Source organism: Scophthalmus maximus, chromosome 9 (genome assembly GCF_022379125.1).
Source record: "Scophthalmus maximus strain ysfricsl-2021 chromosome 9, ASM2237912v1, whole genome shotgun sequence".
In the NCBI taxonomy this organism is placed as follows: Eukaryota; Metazoa; Chordata; class Actinopteri; order Pleuronectiformes; family Scophthalmidae; genus Scophthalmus; species Scophthalmus maximus.
In genome coordinates this window covers 16,915,959-16,938,085 of record NC_061523.1, presented here as the reverse complement: position 1 = coordinate 16,938,085, position 22,127 = coordinate 16,915,959, and the positions used below count along the sequence as shown (strand labels likewise).

Sequence of the window (22,127 nt, the reverse complement as noted above, 5' to 3'; positions counted from 1 at the left end):
GAATGAATTTCTATCTCGAGATGCAACTGAAGGTAAAGGTTAATGGCCGTGGGAGTCAGGTAAACATGTTGCTGTTTTTGTATTTCCTTTGTTTCGTTTCAGGAAAGTCACAGCCTCACAAATGTTAACACAAACAACGGGGCTGACTTAAAATATGAAAAATAATGTGAATAAATCTTAAATTTTTAGTAAATTATAGCATACTAAAACATACTACAACTGGTGACCATGATAAATATTACATCCTTTTTTCTTTGCCAAAAAAACAGACACGACACAATGCTTTCTTAAAATAAGATTTTTAATATTACTTATTATCATAAAGATATATTTACACACTTTACAGAAATAGAAAATAAAAACACAAAGCTACGCATGAAAGGAAAAAAATAAAATAAGTACTCCAAGAGCTAAAGCTTATCTTTTATAAATTAGAAACCAAAAGTTCAAATATGTACACAGTATTTCAACCATTTCTGATACACTTGTTTTATTTATTTATTTATTTATGTCATTTATTTTTGCCCAGTTCAACATCAAAACAGAGACAGGGACTGTACATTTGGCCTGGTGAGTAATATGAGCACACACCATTAACAGAATATAAGTTTCAGGAGTAATACATTGTCTTAAAAATGGTATCTGCTTGAGACCTAGTAACACTGTTGCGATGGCGTGTGAGCCTACAGACTGCACCTCTCCTCAGGTTGTTTTGAATGTGGCTGATCTTCATCTCGGACACAGTGGTTACATAGAGGGAGAATGTGTTGCAATCAAGGCAGGCGGGGCCTGTGCTATTCTGGGTGTAGGAAGTCTCATTTTGAGGCTCCAGGATAATGACAGACAGTCATTTCCCGTGGGAGATATAATCTAGTTATCCTTTGGATTGCCCAGCCGGTGGAAATGTGTGAATGCGTTGGATTGAATATCAGCCACTCGATCCTGCAGACACCCACTCTGAAGGCCAACATGATACAGTTTGATGGGTTTAGAAATTCACAAGGTAAAATCGTGGAATGTGTCGTGTGCCAACTCTCCTACCATTTCCACAATGAATGAGAAGTTTGGTTCCGTGTGATTTTTAAAGGAATTGTGTCTGGTAGAGGACTGAGTACACAATGACAATAGTAACGAAAACATAAAAAACCTTGTGTTTTTCTGTGACTTTTACGTGTGGCGGTCGTGTCTGTCGCTATTGAGAAAACCGAACTCATTGGCTAAGCTAATATTTTAAAACCTTCTGCTACCTTACTCTCACCTCCATCAGTAACCCATATCTATCTCTCTGCTCAGCCCCACTCCTTACACACTCCCAGCCAAATGCATTTGGACAAAAAAAAAAAAAAATTAAAAAAAACTAAACACAATGGGGCAAGTTCTCAGCACAAACATTTTTCTACCAGGAAAACATGCTAACAAGTGCATAGGAACATTACTCAGGCCATGTGATGGTCACAGAGAAGAGGAACTGGGGGGGAAACATTGATAGGATAGGAATCGTTTCTCTTGTGTAAGCCTTGCTGGAAAAGACCATTAAGGAAAATGGTTTTGCTCCCCGAGCATAATGTATTGGTTTACAGTTTCAGTTTGAGCCTGGACGTGCTTGTCCTTCCACACCACAAGGCCCATTAACCTGATGTGCAGAGGAGGGCTGTGAGCTATGATCTACAAGAAAAGAATGCCTGAAAGCTTTCACGTGTCCACGACATATTGTGCTGCAGACTACTTTTCTATTTTGTTACATCCACAAAAGATACAGGTTTTCACACTGTATTCAAAAAGTAAGCTTTGGACAACCAGCTAGACAAAAATCAGACAAAAAATTGTCACAATACACTGGAAAACTATTCCATATCAAGAGACTCATGTTTTCTGGGTGTATTTTTCCAGCAGCATAATGGAATTGCAGAAAGTGCAGCCTTGCGAACCCACACAGAGCAGTTTTGGAGCAAAGCCACGTCTATTTGTTGGGACTTATTGACACTGGAGGCTTTGGATCACTGGGATATTTGGCTTTTGATTTTTGGATTCAACTGATAACCAGACCAAGATTAAAAAGGGTACTTTACATAAACATTGGTTTGCTCTGGTCTCTGAAAGGGCGGCATGGCTGGTGCAGATGGTGAGGATACATTCATGAAGAACAGTGCGGATACAGACGTTGCTCGGCTCCGTAACAAAAACCTCTGAGATGGGGGAAATATTGATTTGAACCCCTTGTCATGACCTAGTCTACTTCCAGCATCCCGACTCCTGCAGCTTTGAACTTCCATCCCCAGCTCATATCTTCCCACTGTCTTCCCCAATAATACATGAGACATTGTGAGCAAAGCTGTCTCACTCCCAAGGAGCATTAATGAAATCTACATCTCTGTCGGAGCGGGTACGGGGGAAAAAAAGGATGGAACTGAAATTATTACTCTTCACAGTGCCCTAGGATTTAATACATTTTTAATCAAGGTGTGCTTGGCTGGGTGGATTACCACTGTGATTTTAGATGCCCTCCTAATAAAAGCCTCTCATGCTGGGAATGAGAAGACTCTGCATTTTATTATAATATTTGCATGAGACATGGTGAGAGGGAAACGATGCCGGGAATCTATGTTAACCTCCCAGTTGCTCATCTGGTGGAAGTAGGGTGTTTGCTGATTGAATCGCAGTGGATTGAAATCAGATTTTCCCCTCAAACCCATTGAAAAACACAAGGAAGTTGCTTGGCACACCTAGTATACAACGGACAATTGCAAGGTGGCTGCTCTACAGGTTACACTCCTAATATGTTACAATGTTACACACTGAATCGCCGCGGTTTGGGGATTGGGAAAGGGGGGAAGGGTGTGGTTTCAGTCTAAGCCAATTGAACAATGAGCTCAGACTAAGTGGCCCGGGCCAGCCTTGGGGAGATCCATCTGAAAAAGATTAACTCGAGGATTTAATGAGCGTAATGATCAAAGCCACGACCACCTGTGCTGTGGAAGGGCACACTAGAAAGGCAACTGTACCCGACGTAATGTGGGGAACGGATCGTGGCTAGAAAGGACTGAGTCTGGCTACATGGCTATATTGGTGAATACATACAGGGAGAGTAAAGATACAGTATATGAAAATATGCTCACATAAGCTTTAATGTACTGTATGTTTGAGTTTTTTTTTTTAAATAAATGCACAAAATAGACTGCTCTAGTACAAGCCTCTGTCACAGCACCCTGAGAAAAAAAAAAGAAATAAAACTACTTAAACAAAGAAATAAACATAAACAGTAATATATTCCAGTATGATGGAAAGGCATAGCATTTTGTCAGTGAAAGATGTCGGTCAAGGGGTCAAACCAGCCTTGTGCTGAGTATTACAACAGCTAGAGCACTATAGTGTTAGGCTGGTCACTGTGGCATATTAACTGAGCTGAGCTTTGAAACGGTTTCCTCTTGGTTTTTCTGTTTTGTCCTTTTTGGTCTAATTGAACTTGTCGTCCTCGCTAACGTTATATCTCACGTGGGATTTCTGTTTGCAGAAATTTAAAATGCATGATGTGTCAGTGTATCAAGACTTCAAACAAGAGGTAATGTGTTTCTGCCTAACCTTTCATTCCTTTGTTCCTGGCAGCATTGTGGACAAGGTTATTATTTGGCACTTCATTAAAAGGCAAGGCGGCCTGTCGGTGGAGCAGACCGCCCCTGCCAGTTAACAGTCGTGTAGAGCAGCTGCACAGGGCAGCAGTGTGGTGCGAAGGCTGGGGATTGGGAACAGGATTGGGATTTGGGGTCAAAGGACTCATCCAAGGTGCAACATGTTACAGTAACCTTGAGCATGTCAGTAAACCCCCCGCCTCTAAGGTGTTAATGAGTTCAGAAACACCAAAATCGCTTTGGATTAAAGAATCTCCTAAATTAAGGAATTATTGTGTCACTTAAATGGATTGTTTTGACAGTGTGGACACACTGTCTTTAGGAGGCACAAAGCATCGTTAATAAAGATAATTGAACGATGGCTTCAATGACCTTTAAATGTGACGCTCTTGCACTTCCATTTTAAACACAAAACCTAAGATTTCCTTTACGCAGCAGGCATCTCCAGTATCATATGTGAAGTTAATATTTGCTTCTGTCAACTATTATAACTGACACTGCCCTTCTGCATGATCAGTGCTCTCTCTCACGACTTAAAAGCTGTTAGCTACACAACAAAGAAATCGGTGGCGGCAGCAACCTTGAATCTGAGAGCTGGGAATACCACACCATGGAGAAGTGACAGACGCTTTAAGACTCAGATTGTTTGGACTGGGCTCCTTCTCCACCACATGTCATGCAAAGTGTGTGAGACACTCGGGGAGACAGCTATTGATTGGGCTCTATTAAGCAAATGATAGGAAAATAATAATTAAAAAAAACACTTGGGAGAAGACAGAGATAGATAAGTAGTGAGGGAGTGAGAGAAAGAAAAAGAGAGAGACAGAGAAATAGAGTCTGATAGCTCGGGCTCAATACCCCCCACCCCCCTTCCCTGTCCCCAATTCCTCCTATAGAGCTGAGGGTGAGCGGCTTGTCCTGATTTTTTTTGTGGACAGAGTTGCTTGAAGAACCAGCAGGTGCTATGGACATCACTCTTCAGGCTGGGCAAGCGTAGGCCCTTCGTTGCAAGGCCCCCCAAGGCAAAGGAAGAGCATAGAAATCAGAACCTGGGGGAGGGCGCTCAATGCAGTGCCTGCAAGACAGGAAAAACAACGGAAGCAGTGCAATCAGTGTGTGTTTTTTGTTTCCTAAAAATCATTGCATGAGCCGTGCAGACATTTCAATTTCCTCTCCAATAAGGGCACCCCGCAGGGAGTTTCTACTGGAGGCTTCACTGTGATTTACCTTATGCTACCGTTCACTTAAAAACAAAAAGAAAAGGTTATCCGGAACATGTTCCAACCAGATTTCACGGTCGTTGATAGAAAAGCGCAGCAGGGAGCAAGAAAAACAAGCATTTTTCTCTCTGTGGAACACAAGCCCAACCTTATACTACACTAGGGGCAGTGGATCACTCCCTAACAATGGGGAAATCTTTTATCTTCCCTTGCCTTATATCTTCTCCGGTCCTCTGATAATCTCCCAAGATTTCAGATGCTGCAAGCTTTGTTTCATTACAACAAGGTTCATTCAGCAATAAGAATCTGCTGTTGTTTCACAATGGCATATTTCTGAGGTCATGTAATGCCTTAAGCACTGATCTACAGTATATCTTCTCTCTGCTGAGTTGCATTGTTGTTTGTTGTTGTCCTTTGTAGTGTGTGGGCCCACAGTATGAGCTCAGTGCCTTGAAGTCATACTACATCACAGATTGAATGCATGGGAGGAGTTGCAGACCTGCTCCACATTGTTTTGATGGAAAAGTCCTCAGAGGACTCATTCACTGAGCTTTCTCACACTCAGGGTCTCAAAGGGGTTTCGTAAATTGCCTGCAGCTTTAAATCTGTAATATCCTGTCGTCTTTTAGATTGTCAGTGGCACGGCTTAGATCCAAGAGTTCTAATAGCGCGTTCAGATCTGAGTCTACTCAGATGCTCAAGGAAGATGACCCGGGTCGCCATCTTTCTTCTCAGCTCCGCGCACATCTGGAATGTGTAGGGCCGAAAAGTCAAACTTTGCCTCAGGTGTCTCGGAGAATAAAAGAAGAGCTGTTTTTGACACTGAAAGGGGGAGATGTGGCTAAATAGGATAGGACTGGAGGATGGACGATGTCCAGTCAATCACTGCTCTTTATTTAAAAGCGCAGTTAAATTTTAACCTATGAAGGCATGTTTATCTGTCTGCCTACAAGTCTCACCAATTCTCAGCTGGATCTCTCCACCGAACTCTTAACTTTTGATCAAACAAAAAGCATGTCCAGCCAAACAGTCCAGTCAAACTGCAATTGAACTGTGAAGAACACTTTTAACTCCTTGGATTCTTTGCTCTGTGAATGTTCGTAGCCTTGTCACTAAAATGCCTCTAATGGAAAGCCTGTTTCCCTTTCTGGTCAGGTTGGGGTAAACTAGCAGGGCATGTAGAGAAATCCTTGAACGAGGTGAACTATGGACTTTGAAAGAATGAGAGGAGCCGGGGTGGGAAGTGAACAAAACAAAAGGAAATCTTCAGTGTGTTGTGGTTTAAGTGGTGTTTGCAGAGAGAGCATTGTGACTCAGTGAGCCGTTCACTCTCACAGAACTTCCTGAAGCTCCCTGTATTGTGTGGAGGGCAATCTGGCACTGAACACAAGATCTGACTACTCAACGCGTAGAGAGCGTTCTGACATTTTATTGGCAGACGGATGATGTTGGAGGACCAGAATTGTCCTTCAAGTGCACACTGACCTTCCTTATTGTTTTTCAGTCTTGTTGCGAGATTCTAGAGTCTCTTATTGAGTTCAAAAAAAGTCCGACCTCCAAACCCCCCCCCCCCCCCCCCCCCCCCCCCCCAGAGAAATACAACAATGATTCATAATTCACCATAAAACTTCTCTGGCCATAGAGCTTCTGAAATTCAATGGCTCTGATTCCTGAAAACTGATTAAACATGCCTGGTCACTCTCTGGCTGCAGCCTCCTATCACTATGGCGTTAATTTACGGCGGACCTTTGCAGGTCAGCTTTGTATGGTTGAAACCTCCTGTGGGGATATTGTGTTTTGTCAAGTATCCCTGTCTCTTGCAGTGTCTGGGAGAGACGTGTGAATGGGTCCTGTGCTTTCTTTTAATGCAGGGACATACTTTTCTACTGCTGTTGCCTTCTGTACACAGAGACATGCAAACTTTGGTTAGTCCAAAGAAAGGTTTAATCTGTATGTAAATCTGATCATTTAATTATTTGTAGTATGCTAAGTTTCTCAGTGAAGCTTGATCTGTTTTTATAGAAATACAGAGAGTTTGTTTTGGTTGAGGAAAGAAAATCAAACCCTTAAAAAGGTGATAAGTTAAATATTATCTCTGATTTTGGATGAAAGAGTTTCCACATAAAACCTTGTTTCACTTGACAGCAAGTTAAACATTCCTGCCAGGAAAAGCATTACACCAAGGAAACCCAACTCTACAAAGTATTATCTTTGGATAAGGGTTTTAATTTACTTAATCAGATGGATTGAAAAGATTTATCCTAGTTGAATTGATTCAAAGCTTGTGTTTCTAAGTATAACTGTGTCTCCCATATGAGGATATAAATGACGTAGACTTGAATACAGACTCTGTCGTACTAGAAAGGCATGCAGGCCAGTGGGCCAAAGTCCAATAATCTGTTAATACATGCACTTTTTTCAGTGCCAACAATAACATCCGTGTGTTAGAGTTGAATTTGGCTGTGATGGTCATTAACAGGGTTTCCAGTGTTCCTGTAAGTGTATGAGTTTCCCCTTCATCATCAGAAACATCCGAATGGATTCTGCCAACAAAGTATTCAACTCAACGCCGCGTTCCCCTTAGAAATTCATCTATGAAACTGTTTCCTCACTAGTCAGCAGTTATGATTTAATATATCGGGAAGTGCTTTTGCTCTTATTCTTTTGGGAATGTGTGGCTCTGACTTGACAGAGAGTTGGACAGAAAGTTGGCCATGGGCAAACTTGGCACAGAGAGGCACATAATATTTCATGACATTCCAAGGTGGGTAGAGCTTTGCCAAGACAAAACCCAAACGACCGTCTTGGCACACTTGACTGCGGGAAACTCACCTTGCTCTAGAAAGGCATGGGCCCCTTGTGGGAAAGACGGGGCCGTGGGCGTCTCCTCTTCCAGCCAGCTGGTCTGTGGGTCTGACCGCCCCTCGCAGGGCTTTGCTGGACCATTTTTCTCACTGCAGAGGCCTCTTCCAGCTCTCTGCCATGCTCCACGGAGGCCATGGGACCTGGAGGACACAGAGGAGGAGACCAATTAGATCCCAAAAATGCAATACTCTCACCCAAGGTATCAAATTTGACTAAATCACAATCCAAGCCCATAAGTACCCAAGGAATTCGTGCATCAAGATCCAGAGCGTTATCACAGCGGTAATGGATGAGGAAACAAGAGACATGTATAGATACGTGTGTGTGTGTGTGTGTGTGTGTGTGGCCTCTTCAGGCCCACCCAGAGTTGTAGTTGATGAAGTAGTGGGACGAGAGCACAGCAGATAGACGCAGCCCTGGCTGAAGTGAGAAACCCAAGCCCCTGTGTCTCATGTCTCTCTCACTCTCCCTCATGATTACAAACACCACAGAGCACCAGACCTTGTGGAGGTGCATCCTGTCGCAGTGTTTGATCCAAGATTAGAGATGAGTTTAGTGTCTCTCAGAGAATCTGTGTGTGTGTGTTCAAGAGTGGTCCCAGATGTTCTCGGTCATCTCTCAATAAGTGTGGCCTGATCCCCTTAAGCCCCTCTTTTCTAAATGGTTAGGTCCACCTCAAGTGTCTCTGTGACCTTTCGACATCACAAACTGAAAGACCTCCTCTTGGAGATCCTGAGATTTTTGTATTATGGGATATTTGATGCAGGTGATCTTACACACTACACCTCAAAAAGCAGAGCAGGACTTTTTTATTTGGTCATATCAATGTTGTTGAATATCTTAGTTGAGTAACTAAACTACATGGGTAGAAAAAAAATCAATGGGGAAACCCACCACTCTCACTCTTCTAAATGGATGTTATTGTTTTATGAAGCTCTCTCCATCTCTAATCCCTTCTCAGAGCCAAACTATACTTTTCTCAAAGGAATCTACAAATCCCCATTGGGTATTTCCCATCAAAAAGCTGATTGACATCACTCACACGGGGTCATGACATTCCTGTCTCCTCTCCTCAGAGACACTGGCACCATTTTTAGAATTCCCTGGAGCAAGACCTTCCGTTGGGTTTACGAGGTCTTGGGTGAGGACGCAGCTTAAGATAAGTCCGCCAGACGGCTGCTGAGGTTTGCAAAAGCAGCAAGTATTTTGAGGACAGCAAGTTGAGCAGCTTATAAAAGCCGGGGTGATGTTAAGATTCTCCTCAACCGTTAGTGTATTTAAGTGTGCAGAGTGGTGATATTACAGGCTGTTGTGTGGACAAGGCACAGCCGTGACCCTGAGGATGCCGTCTGATTGAAAATTTCTCCTGAAAAAAAACCTGTCTCTAAAATCTGTCTATCCCGTTTAAAACACTCAAGCTTCTCTAATAGCCCAGATCAGTTTGTCTGAATAGGGGGCAGCTGTCTTCAAGAGCAAAATTCAATACGCCATTAGAAAGAAGACAGCCTTTCTTGATTAATGAACAGCTGTGGCACATTTTTAAAAAGAAAAACATTCATCGAAAAAGAGAAGGGTTGTTCTACCTTCCAGGGTTAAACAGAAGTGAGCTGCATGCCTTAGCTACACAGCTTGTCTCATGTTTTCAATGGGTATACCTGAAACTCCAGACATCTCAAATTCCATTTTCACTCTAATCTTCGTCCGTATTATATTTGTGGCTGAACAGTGGGCTAATTCATTTGCAGCAGGGAAAGTCTCTGTTGCATATTTCCGCATCTAAAGCCCATCTTTGGCCCTAATAGCACTAATCTGCACATTATCCTTTTGTTATCGTTCCAGACACACAGTGCATGAGGGACGTTCACACATTCTGAAGGCATTCAGCTAACTTATTCCAAACCCAGCTGGTTTAATGTTAACACACTCTTTGATTTTGAAGCCAGCAGATGTATTGTGGGAGCATTCTGCTTCCCTTTACCCCTGAAACACGCTCAGCATTTAGATACCTAATATACCACAACCCAAGGATATAGTCTCCGCTATTTAGTTGCTCAAAACGAACTGGTTTGTATGACAGTTCATCCAACCACATCTGAAGGTAGATTTCTTTACTCATCACCTGTTGCCACTTAAAAAAAATGGCATGATAGAGGAGTAAAAAAATAATAATTGTGTGAGTGGGGATGACTGTGCACATTTTTGATTTTCACGATGTTGCACTCCATTAGAAAAATGGAGTGCCAGAAGTGACTGGGTGAAAAATGACGAATGTGGCACTTCAGTTAAAGGGTACTGACACCTTCAATGTCTCAGTGTAACTATAATACTACACTAACTACTACTGTATAGGTGAAGTTTTAACAGCAGGCTAGTAGCTGTTGTGGCAAACGCATGCATTGACTGGAGTCTAACTCACTTGATCCCCCCCCTCCCCTAACCCCACACACACACAGCAATGCAAGATCGCAAAGTAATTGTACCCTGGCTCGCACAGCTCATCCGCCGTCCCTCTAAGGGAGGCTCGGTCTGTCATAACCCTGGTCCATAATGAGACAATTTAGATGTCTCCTGCCACGGCAAGCTGTCAGCCACTGCTCTACACTGGGGTTTGAAGGGAGAACATCTCGTGATTTCATGACAAATCTCAACCCATCCAATCTGGCTACAGGATAGAAAAGTGTAATGAAAGCTTCTAAAAATAACCCAGGCCCCAGTGATAACACAGGCTGTATAGATTAACTCTTGCAGTCTGTGGGGAAAGCATCTCAGCGCGACAGATACAGCAACAGCTATCTTTGAATCTTTACCAATCTTTGGGAGAATATAGATTGGATGTCACAACATCTGTTGCTCCTGGATAAGACTTTTTGATTGATTCCAAGGCAGGTTTATTATTGGATAATGCATGTTTCTTCTCCATAAACAAAGATATCGCAGCTTTCTTATTGCCCTGAAATTGGATCCAGTCTCTGTAGTATCCCATTTGATCTTTTCCCATGAGAGAGTCACATGTTTACGTTTCTGCTGCTAAAACAGTAAAATGGCAGGATTACATATGTTGCAGAGCAACAGGCATCTTATCTGCACTTCTGATGACCTTGGTTTTGCCAATCTCAACACTTCTTCCCGCACTTCGTAATTCCCTGATTAAATGTTAATAAACGTGGAATTTCAGGAATGCCTGGTTATTGCTGTTCCTGTTGCTCGCGTCACTGCAGCCTCCTTAAGAAGGAGAGAGGTAGAGATGATCAGCCCGAGAAGAGAGAATAGTTGAGAGTTGCTCGCTAATTCTCCGCCCTAGTTTCCCCACTGCATCCTGAGGCGATATTTGTTATGTTGTCTTTTTCAAATGGCCCAGCAGAAAGTTGAAAACCGACAGCTTATCCCTGTTGATTTCGCAGCAGTCCATCAGTCGAGCCTGGAGCGATATACGTCTCCCAGCACTTGTCCATCCAGTCAGAGAAGAGAAATGGCTGTCCTCTGGTTTAATGCCAAGTTTATCAGCTGAACCTCACGGCTGGCAAGAGCAAACTGTACATCACAGTACTGTGTGTGTCAACGCAGGATCACAGACAGCATGGCGAGTGGGCCAGAGCCGATTATTAATTGTTGTAAAGCTGATTTGTGTGTATCGACTGCCAAAAACACCACATAACAAATGTTTGCACTTGTAAATGCAGCCACAGCATAATGGTTTTTCTGCCACTATGACATAAGAGAGATTAAACAATATCGACCTGTGAGACCAACTATAGCAACAAGCACACAGGCGGCCGTGTTCATGGTTTAGAAACTGTTGCATCAAATGTTAACATGCCCATTCAGCCATGGCCACCGAAATTTTATCCTTGCTGCGTTTTAATTTTTTATCTGTGTCACTGCAAATTGATTTTCTGTCCTCTTGAATCGTATCTGTATGTTTATTCGTTGTGCTCATCACTCGGTCACACTGATTATGAATCAATTGTGTGAAATCTCAGTGATCTACTTTCACAGTTGGCCGAGCTTCTCCAGAACGTTTCATCTCTCCTCTGTTTTTTTTGTTACCGTCCCTGCATCACTTAACTCTGACACCTCTCTGACATAAATCTCGCTCAGTGCAGTTTGTACAGATGTATCCTGATGTTTAAACAAACAGCTGCGAGAATGGGAACGGGTCGGTACTGAAGAGTGTGAGTCAACAATTATTGGATGGATTAGAAGTCTTGAACAGACATCCATGGAGCCCACAGAATGAATCCAACTGACTTTGGTGGATGCTTGTGTGTCACCGGCAGGTCAAGGTTTTCACACATACAGAGAAACATTTTAATGTCAAGTAGATTCATTTTATGCAGATGCTGATGGTTCCCAGAGGCTGTATTTTATTGACTTTGGTGAGCCCTTTACTTCCTCTGGTGCCACCATGACACTCGCATTTGCCGTGCTGAGTAAAATGTCTTAACTAGACATTATCGGATAGATTCATGTGACATTTGTTGCAGTCGTTAATGTCTGCAGGATGAATTCACTTTGCTAATTCCTCAACGTTCCATTAGCGCCATGATCAGGACCAGATGTATGTTTACACAACACTCAAATACCTGCTCAACTCATGGCATTCCCATCATTCTCACTTGATGAACCTGCTGAACATCAGCATGTTAGCATGTTCAAAGCACCTCTGTCTCAAATTACAGCTTCATAGAGCGACTAGCATCATGGCTCTTGGTTTTGTTTCTATCTAAATTTAGGTTCCCTCCCTATGATTGGACTAAATTGTAGACCCATTTAAAGCTCTTGCCCTCCTTTCACAAATACACATCATATTAACACGCCATAACCACCTTTAATACAATGGCATCCCTTCACAATATATTCTAATGTAATGGTTGATTGGTTTTCTAGCACGTAAATAAACCTGTAACAGCATTTTCCAGTCATGCATGATCGTGTAAAGACTGCTGCATTATTTTCTGTCTACTGTACATGGGAGGTAGTGGAAGCTTATTAAGTGCGTGTGTAATCCTTAAGGGCAATAGAACAATATTTGTGTTAGTGGGAGAGAGGAAGAATAAATACCCTGGTGTGTGTAGCCATGGTTATTACCATGACATTGGAGGAGCAGGCCTGCTGTCTGCATTGTGTGCCTCCCTCCCTTCATTCACTAAATGAAGAGGAGTAGCTTTAGCTAATGAATCCCTCCAAAGCATACCATTAACACAGACATGCAAACCCACACAGCCAGACAGAGACATGTCATGGGCAGAGATGCTTCCCACTGCATAAGCACATTAGGGGATCAGGATTATTTAGCCAAGGATGAGATGTGTTAATTGTGCCAGAAACGAGCCAAACATTCTTCGAACCTAGAATAAATCCCAGCACCGCCACGGCATCGTACTGGGGATTTGCTTGCTGCCTGATAGCATCCCCACACATTCATCCTGCACATATGGAAGGATGCTGAACAGAAAAGGGCTGTCCCCTGTTGTTCAGCTTTCACAATGCAACGTTTAGTGTCGCAAAAGGCTGCTTATCGCATGCCTACCAGTAAGTCTGGGCCTTGGCAGAAACTGGTACCGATTGCTTGCCGACTTTCAGGCCCACGTTACCATGGCAGCCACCATGAAAGGCGCTCAGTTTGGAGCAAAAAGAACGACATTGTCAGCTGAAAGCAGCCAGGTTCTCAATTTAAACAATTTGCTGAGTCCATGATCAGCCCTCTGACTGTCCCTGATGTTTTCAACATCCTCTGTTTGCCACCACACTTGGCCTCTGAGTGTTCCTCTCGGGGAGGGTTTGTTTTGGTCGTGAGCACTTTCTTTTATTTTTGTCAGGGACTATTTGATATGCAGCATTGTTGTGCAGTTATAATGCTCGGCTTGTGGCTGAGCTGAAGGCTGTCTTTTGTTTGTACAGACTCCACTGAGGAAACCAAAGTGCATGAAAAGTTGCTCCTATTACTGTAGCTTTTAAACATAACTCCTGGTCCTCCCTGCTCAGAAACAACCCCCCCCCCCCCCCGCCTCTCACTGAAGGATGGGGACAAATTAAAAACAAACTGTGCAGCCCTTTAGTTTCTGGCTTTCTGCAGATGTCCCTTTGAGTTAGTCAGTCGCCTGTGAAGTATGGTTATATATATGCTCCTGATGTACAGCGTGTATGAAATGATGAGGTGTGAGACTGCGTACTCTGCTATGATCAGAGCGCTGTGAGTTCAAAGGGCCACTGGCAGCATTGAGCCAGCTAATGAAGCCACTGACTCTCCTCACCACTTGACTGCCGGTTGGTTTATTCACAATCCCACTCCAGTTGAAGGGGTGAATTTGTGGCTATAAGGTTACTGCAGGTTGGAGTCCATTGAACACAAGCAGGCACCGATGCAAACATTTCTTTTCTCAACTTTCCTGTTCGAGTGCGAAAATGGTTGAGGGCAGGAGAAGGAGAGACGCTGCTGCTGCTGCTGCTGTTTCCGTTAGCAGCAGCGGGCAAAATCTATGCGCATGGCAGGGAGAGTACAGTAGGTAGGTAAGGCTACCAACCGTTGCCCTAATCTCCAGAGATTGCATGTCAAGGGCAAAGGGATCCTCCAACCATCCGTTTCCATGGGCACGCTAATCAGATGTGAGACACAGCCCCTCCCTCTCCTGTGTCATCGCGCCCCCCCCCACCCCCCCTGCTGTGAACCTGCGTTCCTTCTCCCATTTGAGATGAGGGAGAAAGAGAGAAACACAAAGAGACGGAGAAATGTGACGGCGATGGGTTCACTGCAGCTTTTAATGCCTGAGGGGACCATCGCCTTTCCCCACAGCACATACAGTATTATTAAAGGAAAATAGCAGCAACATTGCATCAGTCGGTGTTACCTCTCAACCAGACTAAAGAATACAAAACAATGGCTGGTACTGATCTGCTGCTCAGAGCCAGAGTGGATGGACAATAAACAATACTGTAGAACCGGGTCAAAAATACCTATAAGTGCAAAAGCGGATGCTTGTGTTTTAAATATTGACATTAAAATGCATTATATAAAATAGTATATCAAAATATAATACTGATACATGATATACTGATATACTGAGCATATGGTGTGTAAAAAAGAAGTTCCATTGGCTAAAGGCTATGCAGTGAAACTTAGTAAGCAATTTCTTTCACTTATTTAGTGAAGAAATAAAAATCATCAAGCGTTTACTGACAGGTTCAGCTGCAGGTGAACCGAGGTTCAGTGTTTATTGGCCCTCTACGCACCCCCTCACCACCACACTCTGTTTTCATTGGCTGTCGAGATAAACTGTTTGCCTGATGTGGATGGATGTTTATGAATTCCATAAATTGTTTTTCTCTTCAACTTTTACAAACATTGGTACATGCTCAGGGGCCCTGAGAGCGGCCTCGGCGAATGAGGCAGAGGCGAAGCAGCGATGGGCCCTGTCCTGATGCAGGGGAGATCAATGCTATTAGTCAGTGGCAGATCATTACATTGACCAATGTTTGAGCAGAGACGTGTATGTGTGAAATAGTCTCCCAGGGAAAATAGCATTTGTGATCAAAGATGCGATAGTGATGAATAATGCATGATTTCAAAAATGAGTGATTTCTGTGTTGCCACAGAAGGGATCCAGTTGTGAGGGGGACGGAATAGATCTTTCAATTTCCACTTGCAAGCATGTAAACTAAGCACGAACATAAGGTACATGACAGTTTGAAACCTCATGAGATGCACCACCACATCCTATAATGCACTGAGAATGGAGGAGACATGCACATCCTTTTGCCTGAGGCTTGGAGTTTAGGCAGAGCCCAGTGGAGGCGTCACTAAATGAACCCAAAATCCACTAAGTCCCTCTACACCATCCACAGCCCCAATCCATACTGCCATCTTCACAGCAATGAAATCCCCTGTCAGCCTAACAACAGCCAGCTGTGCAGCACTTTTTTAGCTTTATGAAATCTAACTGATCCATTATTGCCCCTATAGAGGTTTGACGTTAATGGCGACAATACCCTAAACCATATTTATTTGATTCTCCAAAGTAATTCACTTCTACTCCCACATGCGTTTATAGCTGCTGAAGTATGATTTTTGACCACAAATGACATCTCTAAAGCAATAGACAGAAGCCATATTTTTCCATTCTGGGTTCCTACAAATTGAGCACGAAAGTAATTAAAGCACCTGCATTCCCAAAGACCACAATATTTATTCTGCGGTCTGGCAGCCCCGTTAATAAAAATGTCCACTCAGATCTTGATCAGGAATCTGATCTGCTGGGACAACTGCTGTAAATGTAACACTTAATGTTCAAAAAGAGAGTCATAAATCACTTTAATATTGGATACTGGTGGAAAACAGAGCAGTTTTTGAAAAATATCTGGCTCTAATTAAGTTGTAAGAAGCGCCCCCGGGCTTGAGGACAGGGTCTGGTGATCACAAGGTCTGGCTTACACAGGACACCCCCCCACACCCCCACTACCCCTCACCCAGACCTCCAGGTTGTGCACTCAGACTCAAAGGGGGATCTGGGCTGAAGCAGACGAGTACATAAGGAATCAGAACGAGCCAGAATTTAATTTCCAAGTAATTTAGCAGAACTGACTTCTTCCTTAAGCCAAAGACGTGTCATTATTTCACATATGAAATCCGCAAAGACCAACCAGATCGCCAGCTGTAAGTTCTCAGATAGTAGCTGTGAATTTCTTCACCATGGAGCGCTGACACAACTTGGAGATAGCCTCTCTTACCGCGAACCCTTTTTTTTTTCTGTCCCTTGGCCCCTCTTTTACTCCCCCTCTGCTTTTTCTTCCCTTCGCTGCATTTGCTCTCAAGGGAAGATCTAAGTGAGTAGATTTATTCATTCAAAGGGTTCTGAATTACATTACAGCAGCCCAGCAGTCACATATGCCAAAGTCTTCAACAGCTGAACTCTCCAGGGAGTGTTAGCCCAAAGGTTAGCCTTATATCCCTACCAAATGAGTTATGATTTTTCACTAAATCTCTTCCTCAACTCCCGCCCACTCCAGAGCAATTGTGAGTGCCATTCACCAAAGCTCACTCTCGGTGATGTTATACAGATGTGAGGTGGTTTGTCACAGAAAAGTCATCTCATTGAAACCATAAAGCTGCACTGGCATTTTAAGCACACTTGCACTAGGGTGGGCAACATGGATAACATCTTCTGTCATATAGTTCTTTGTCATGATACTGATATATTTTGTTAATTGATAAAATACCAACACATGAATGTATTTTTGTGGTTTCTCCTACAATTTAAAACTGTAGAAAATCAGAGTACTTTTTCATACTGATGCAAAAATCATTTTACCATAATGCTAATGCTGGAAACCCTCCCATTAATCCAAGTTATACCCACTGCAAACGTTGATGTTACACCATTTAAATTGCCTTCTGCTTCTTTTGTGGTGTTTTAATTTGTAGCGTTCATTATCAAGTCAAACCAACAATGAGCTTCAATTAAATTAGCCAAATTAATGATCCTTGGCATAAATATAATGACGTGAATATATACATCAAGATATATACACCACAGTTATACCACAGTATAAGCTGACAAATTTACATCACCTCATGTTATTTACTGTCAAACACCCATCCCTAATCCCAACACGGAGCTGTGATGTGTGGGGCATAATAACAGTTGCTACTACTTAAACCCACAGAAGATAAACGAGACACAAATCAACAAGAGGATAAATCACGCATTACTGACTTCACACCCTCAGTCAGTGTTAAGAGAGTGTGTTTATGTCCCTCTATGTTTGTATGGACAGTATAGTATAGTTCAATCCATTACTATGAAGACATTTTGCCTTTGTTAGGACAATTTGGCCAGTTCCCACAACTTGAAAGGACTGTTGGAGGGTTAAGTTTAGAATCGGGTTTACGTTACGGTAAGGTTAATTGACTAGGGATTGCGTTATATTAATCATTTATCCTCCTTATGTCAGTCCTTGCAACTATAGTAAGACCAATATGTGTGTGTGTATGTGTGTGTGTGTGTGTGAGTGAGTGTGTGTGTGTGTGTGTGTTGTTTCTTTTCTGCAGCAGATCCACTACGCCGATGCTGCAGGCTCCTGGCTCTATTTTCTTGTAATGCTGCATCAAGAGGAAATCCAGGTTCTTCATGAAATGGATTTCATCTGACCCTGTGTGTGTGTGTGTGTGTGTGTGTGTGTGTGTGTGTGTGTGTGTGTGTGTGTGTGTGTGTGTGTGTGTGTGTGTGACATAAAAGCAGCTGGTGCTCACAAGCTCCCGTGCCTCAAAAAGGGCTCTGTGATTCTCCATAATCTTCTAATAACCTTTCCATTGCTTCCCCTTTGACACAACTGTTTGCCCACTGTTATTATGTTATGCCTGGACATCTGGAAAAGTTTAGCAGCTTTTTGTTCTCTCCGTGGCCACCGCAATCATGTCCACAGGCACAAACACCTTCTTCACATTAGAGAACCTGGGTTTATGATTTAAAGCTTCCTGGTAATGGTTGGTTTAGATCTTAGACATATGTTAACTAAGTAATTAGACCAAGCTAAGCAGCCATGTTATGCCTGTAGGTGCCTCAATTAGTGAATGCACTGTAACCCTCCCTTTTCTGCCTGTACTTTGACTCGTAACACTTGGTTGAGCATCCGAGTGAGGCGGGCTACAGTAGAGTAAGTATGCATGCTGGTGCCACAGAGCAGCCAGCCCCAACAATACATCAAAGTTTAATATGGAATAATAGCACTGCTGACAGCTCTCATAAAATCACCCCCTCTCAAAGCAGACGATCTCTCCACCAGATAATGGCTCTGATCCGGGCCTCGTGCCCCGCAGTCAGAACGGCCTCACCTGTTCAGCCCAGCCCTAACAGTTACACCATCGGTGTACGTGTGTGCGCGTGGGCAAGTGCATGTCTGAGCCAGCTGCTATTGTTTTTGTCCTGCACGTCCCTGGCTGAGGATTGGCAGGGTGTTTCCGCGGCGGAGGGAAATTAAGCTTTCATATATCCTCTAAGAGGCCGTGACAGACGCGAGAATGTTTTGAGAATAAGGGCTGTTATACCGCTCTGAAGAGTCACACAGGGAGGAAGAGTGATCGGCCCTGGGATGAATTATGAATACCACATGTCTAAAGCTGGAGCCCACTCCTGAGCCAGAGTGCTTCTCAAGGTTGGGTAATTGAAGTGCTCTGCTAAAGGATGCTAATATTACATAGAGAAGGCCACAGCAGCTCTTTTAGTGTACTGAATAAATATTGTAAGCAGCATTAGGTTTGTTGAGGTGTTTTGCCTGTTGCACTGGGAGTTCTTACGCACACTCACGTCCATAGATACAAGACACACCCTAATGTACACTTCTCCATCCGATATTAGTCAGATTCAGGTCTATATGCATTGCTTCCTGCAAGTGCACACACACACACACACACACACATGCTCTCACTCTCTGTGCATCTCTCTTGTCTTTCTCAGACACACATGTACACACACAGATGCCTTCGAAGAGAGAGAAAGCCCACTGAACTGGAAAAGCGTTTGTCTCGAGATGAAAGGCTTCACACCCACTGCCTACATGCAGAGCCTCCTCCGACACCTTCCCGCGACAGCGCATACTGTAGCAGAGAGGCTTGTGCTACGCAGACACTCCAGCTAGCATCCCTCCCCACACCCATCGGCGCCGCAACACACTTGCATCCCTTCTTCTCTTTCACTCCCTTTCTCTCTCCTCCTCCCTGTCAATGGAGCGCTGGTACTACAGCAGCGGCCAGGAAGCGGAGGGGCACATCAGCGGCGTGACTTGAACGAACGCTGAGGGGGATAAGCTCCCATGAAAGCCCGGGGCACAGCAGCCTTGTTTTCCCCGCCGCTGGCGCAGCACAGCGGGCTCTCAGGCGTGGAACATGCTTAGCCACACGCAGGGCGTGAAAAAACACTGACACTGACCATGATGCTAGATAATTGCTTCCCATTTTACTCATGTGCCGAGAGCCTCAGACCAAAATAGCATGTCGCTGCAACGGATGTGCTGGGAAGCATGCGAGCTGTGGCCACGGATCGAAACGAGCATTAAGTCTGCACAGCCTCTTGAAACCATCGTCCATACAGCAACTAGCAACATATAGCCTATACAGCATCTTACGGTCTACATATACCTGGGCCTACATCTTCCAAAATGTTGTGTATACAGCATTTCATAATCATAGTCTATGCCTCTTTCTGTATACTCTATACATTTAAACACATAGTCTACACAGCATCTTCCACATGCTCAGCATTCCATATAAACCCAGCTTCTGCCTGTGTGTCCCCCAAGCCACCGTAGTTGGTGGGTAGGTGATAATCTCAAGAACGGTCCAGACATTTACACAGGCCCAACTGTTGTTTTTTCACACCACAATGTTACCTGCATCACATCTGCAGGCTGCCCATCGGTCTCCAAACTAAGCCCCACAGCTCCATTCGCACACAAGCCGTTTACTCCCACGAGCCAGCAGAGAGACTCTAGCCTGGCCCTGTACAACTGTTCAAAAGTCAATGTTTTTGTCTCCAAATATTAGACATTTTAAGGTCCACGCCGGAATCGATATTTAGTTCAACAATGGCTCCAGAGATGCAGCATCACTTTACGGAAATTTACTGTGACAAGGCATCAAGACTGAGCCCCTCCAGAGGCGATCCATGTATCTGGGATCTGTATTCCCCTCATCAATGCGTACAACAATTACAGTCCTCATTATCATCACCACAGGAGGTGTGCATGCATATCTAATTGCTGTGTTGCCCTGCCGCACAATCATAGTCATCTAATAATCCTATAGCACTCGGGTCAGATGGAATACATCAAGCCATAAATTAATCAGATTCACTCCACCTTACAGAACATGTGCCATGCATATCTTACATTTCGTAACAGCCACAACAGTCACAAATACGTCCAGCCTATGGATCACTCAGGCATAGCTCCACACGAACATCCATCAATAAAAAACCTCTCTTTATGCTTCATCTCCAAGTGTCAAGGTGAGGCAAGGGAGGAAAATGATCAATCTGAGCCAGAAGCCCCATTGAAGTTTACCATAAAAGCCATGGTAATACAATAGCAGACAGTATAACCACTGCAGTGCAGTACTGTATATAGCCAGGTGCTGATATTCCTGCCTTTTAGAGCCCACACAAGGCTAACCATGCTGGGTAACTGATCAACTACAGCTGCCTGCACAAGCCCAAGGCAAACAGAGAGAAATAGAAGCAAAGGGAGACGACCGGCGACGAGGCTGGACGCTCCTGTACTCACCAGCAGTAGCAGAACACAGCAGAGACACCAAGAGCACAATCACCAGCGTCAGGATCTTCACATTCATTTCTGCACTCCCCTCTGGCTCTCCGCTAGTCACTCGCTGATATACTGTAGTGGTGGTGTGTGTATGTGTGTGTGTGTGTGTGTGTGTGTGTGTGAGTGAGTGCAAGTGTGTGTGTCAGTGTGTGTGTGTGTGTGTGTGTGTGTGTGTGTGTGTGAGTGTGTGAGAGAGTGCGTGCGTGCGTGTGTGTGTGTGTGTGTGTGTGTGTAAGTGTGTGTGTGTAAGCGTGGATGGGAGGGAGAGAGAGAGAGAGAGAGGGAGAGGGGTAGAGAGAGGAAGAGCAGCTGAGCGAGCAAGAAAGAGAGAGAGACTGTTTGCTCCCCTGTGTGTGTGTGTGTGTGTGTGAGAAGTGAGTGTGTCAATTTGTGGGAATGTGTGTGCGTGTGTGTGGCATGTGGTGGCTCCCTGACTGTGGCTGTGTATTTGTCTAAATGTGTATTTGTATATCAGTGTGTGACAGCGCCACTCTACGACTGAAGGCAGGTCTTTATCTGAGCTCTCCCACGGAGGTGTGTGTGTGTGTGTGTGCGCTTCTCTTCTTTTCTTCTGTCAGAAAAAAACGACAGCATGAGCCAAGTTCAGTGGAGCTGTGAGTGAGCTGGAAGTCAGCTCGCTGGTCTGTCTGTCGGCGTGTGTGTCTGTGTGTGTATGAGTCCTGTTTGCCCTGGATAAGGAGACTAGCTGGTCATGTGGCTTATGTATCATTGACTCTGTTGGGTCACGGAAAAGCCCCCCTGCCCCACCATCACCCAACCTCTCCACCCCCTTTTCCTCCCACATGCAAATGCACACAGCAGAGGAACAGGGAGCAGCGAGAGGGAGGAGAGGGGGAGTAGGGAGGTAAAGGGTAGGGGGAGCATGCAGGTTTATGATAATACCCAAACAGATGCTCTTGTTGAAAACTCTTTGAATTGCGAACAGGGCCGCTTGCCAGGAATCCAGGAATCAAAATACCGGCTTATAAGGGGAAGTAGATGAAAGAAGGGAAGGTGTGAGATGAGGTTCATGCTTTCCTGCTTTTGTATCTGCGCCAGCTGTATAGACCTTTCTTCCTCGCACTATTCTTTACCCACAGTGGCG

At 44.1% G+C, this 22,127-nt stretch overlaps 1 protein-coding gene across 1 annotated transcript; it reads right to left on the bottom strand.

Moving 5' to 3' along the window:
- Positions 1-283: 283 nt before the first annotated feature.
- apln (apelin) lies at positions 284-21,216 on the bottom strand. The gene is made up of 3 exons (XM_035650162.2): positions 20,984-21,216; positions 7,679-7,851; positions 284-4,701 (listed from the first exon to the last, which is right to left on the bottom strand). Exons 1-2 carry the CDS (start codon positions 21,048-21,050, stop codon positions 7,685-7,687), a joined length of 234 nt encoding a protein of 77 aa, XP_035506055.1. The 5' UTR covers positions 21,051-21,216; the 3' UTR covers positions 284-4,701; positions 7,679-7,684.
- Between the last annotated feature and the right edge of the window lie 911 nt (positions 21,217-22,127).

Coding starts and splice junctions, on each gene's coding strand:
- apln (XM_035650162.2), bottom strand. CDS start 21,050: ATGAATGTGAAGATCCTGACGCTGGTGATTGTGCTCTTGGTGTCTCTG. Junction 7,852..20,983: donor GCTGTGTTCTGCTACTGCTG/GTGAGTACAGGA, acceptor TGTGTCCTCCAG/GTCCCATGGCCTCCGTGGAG.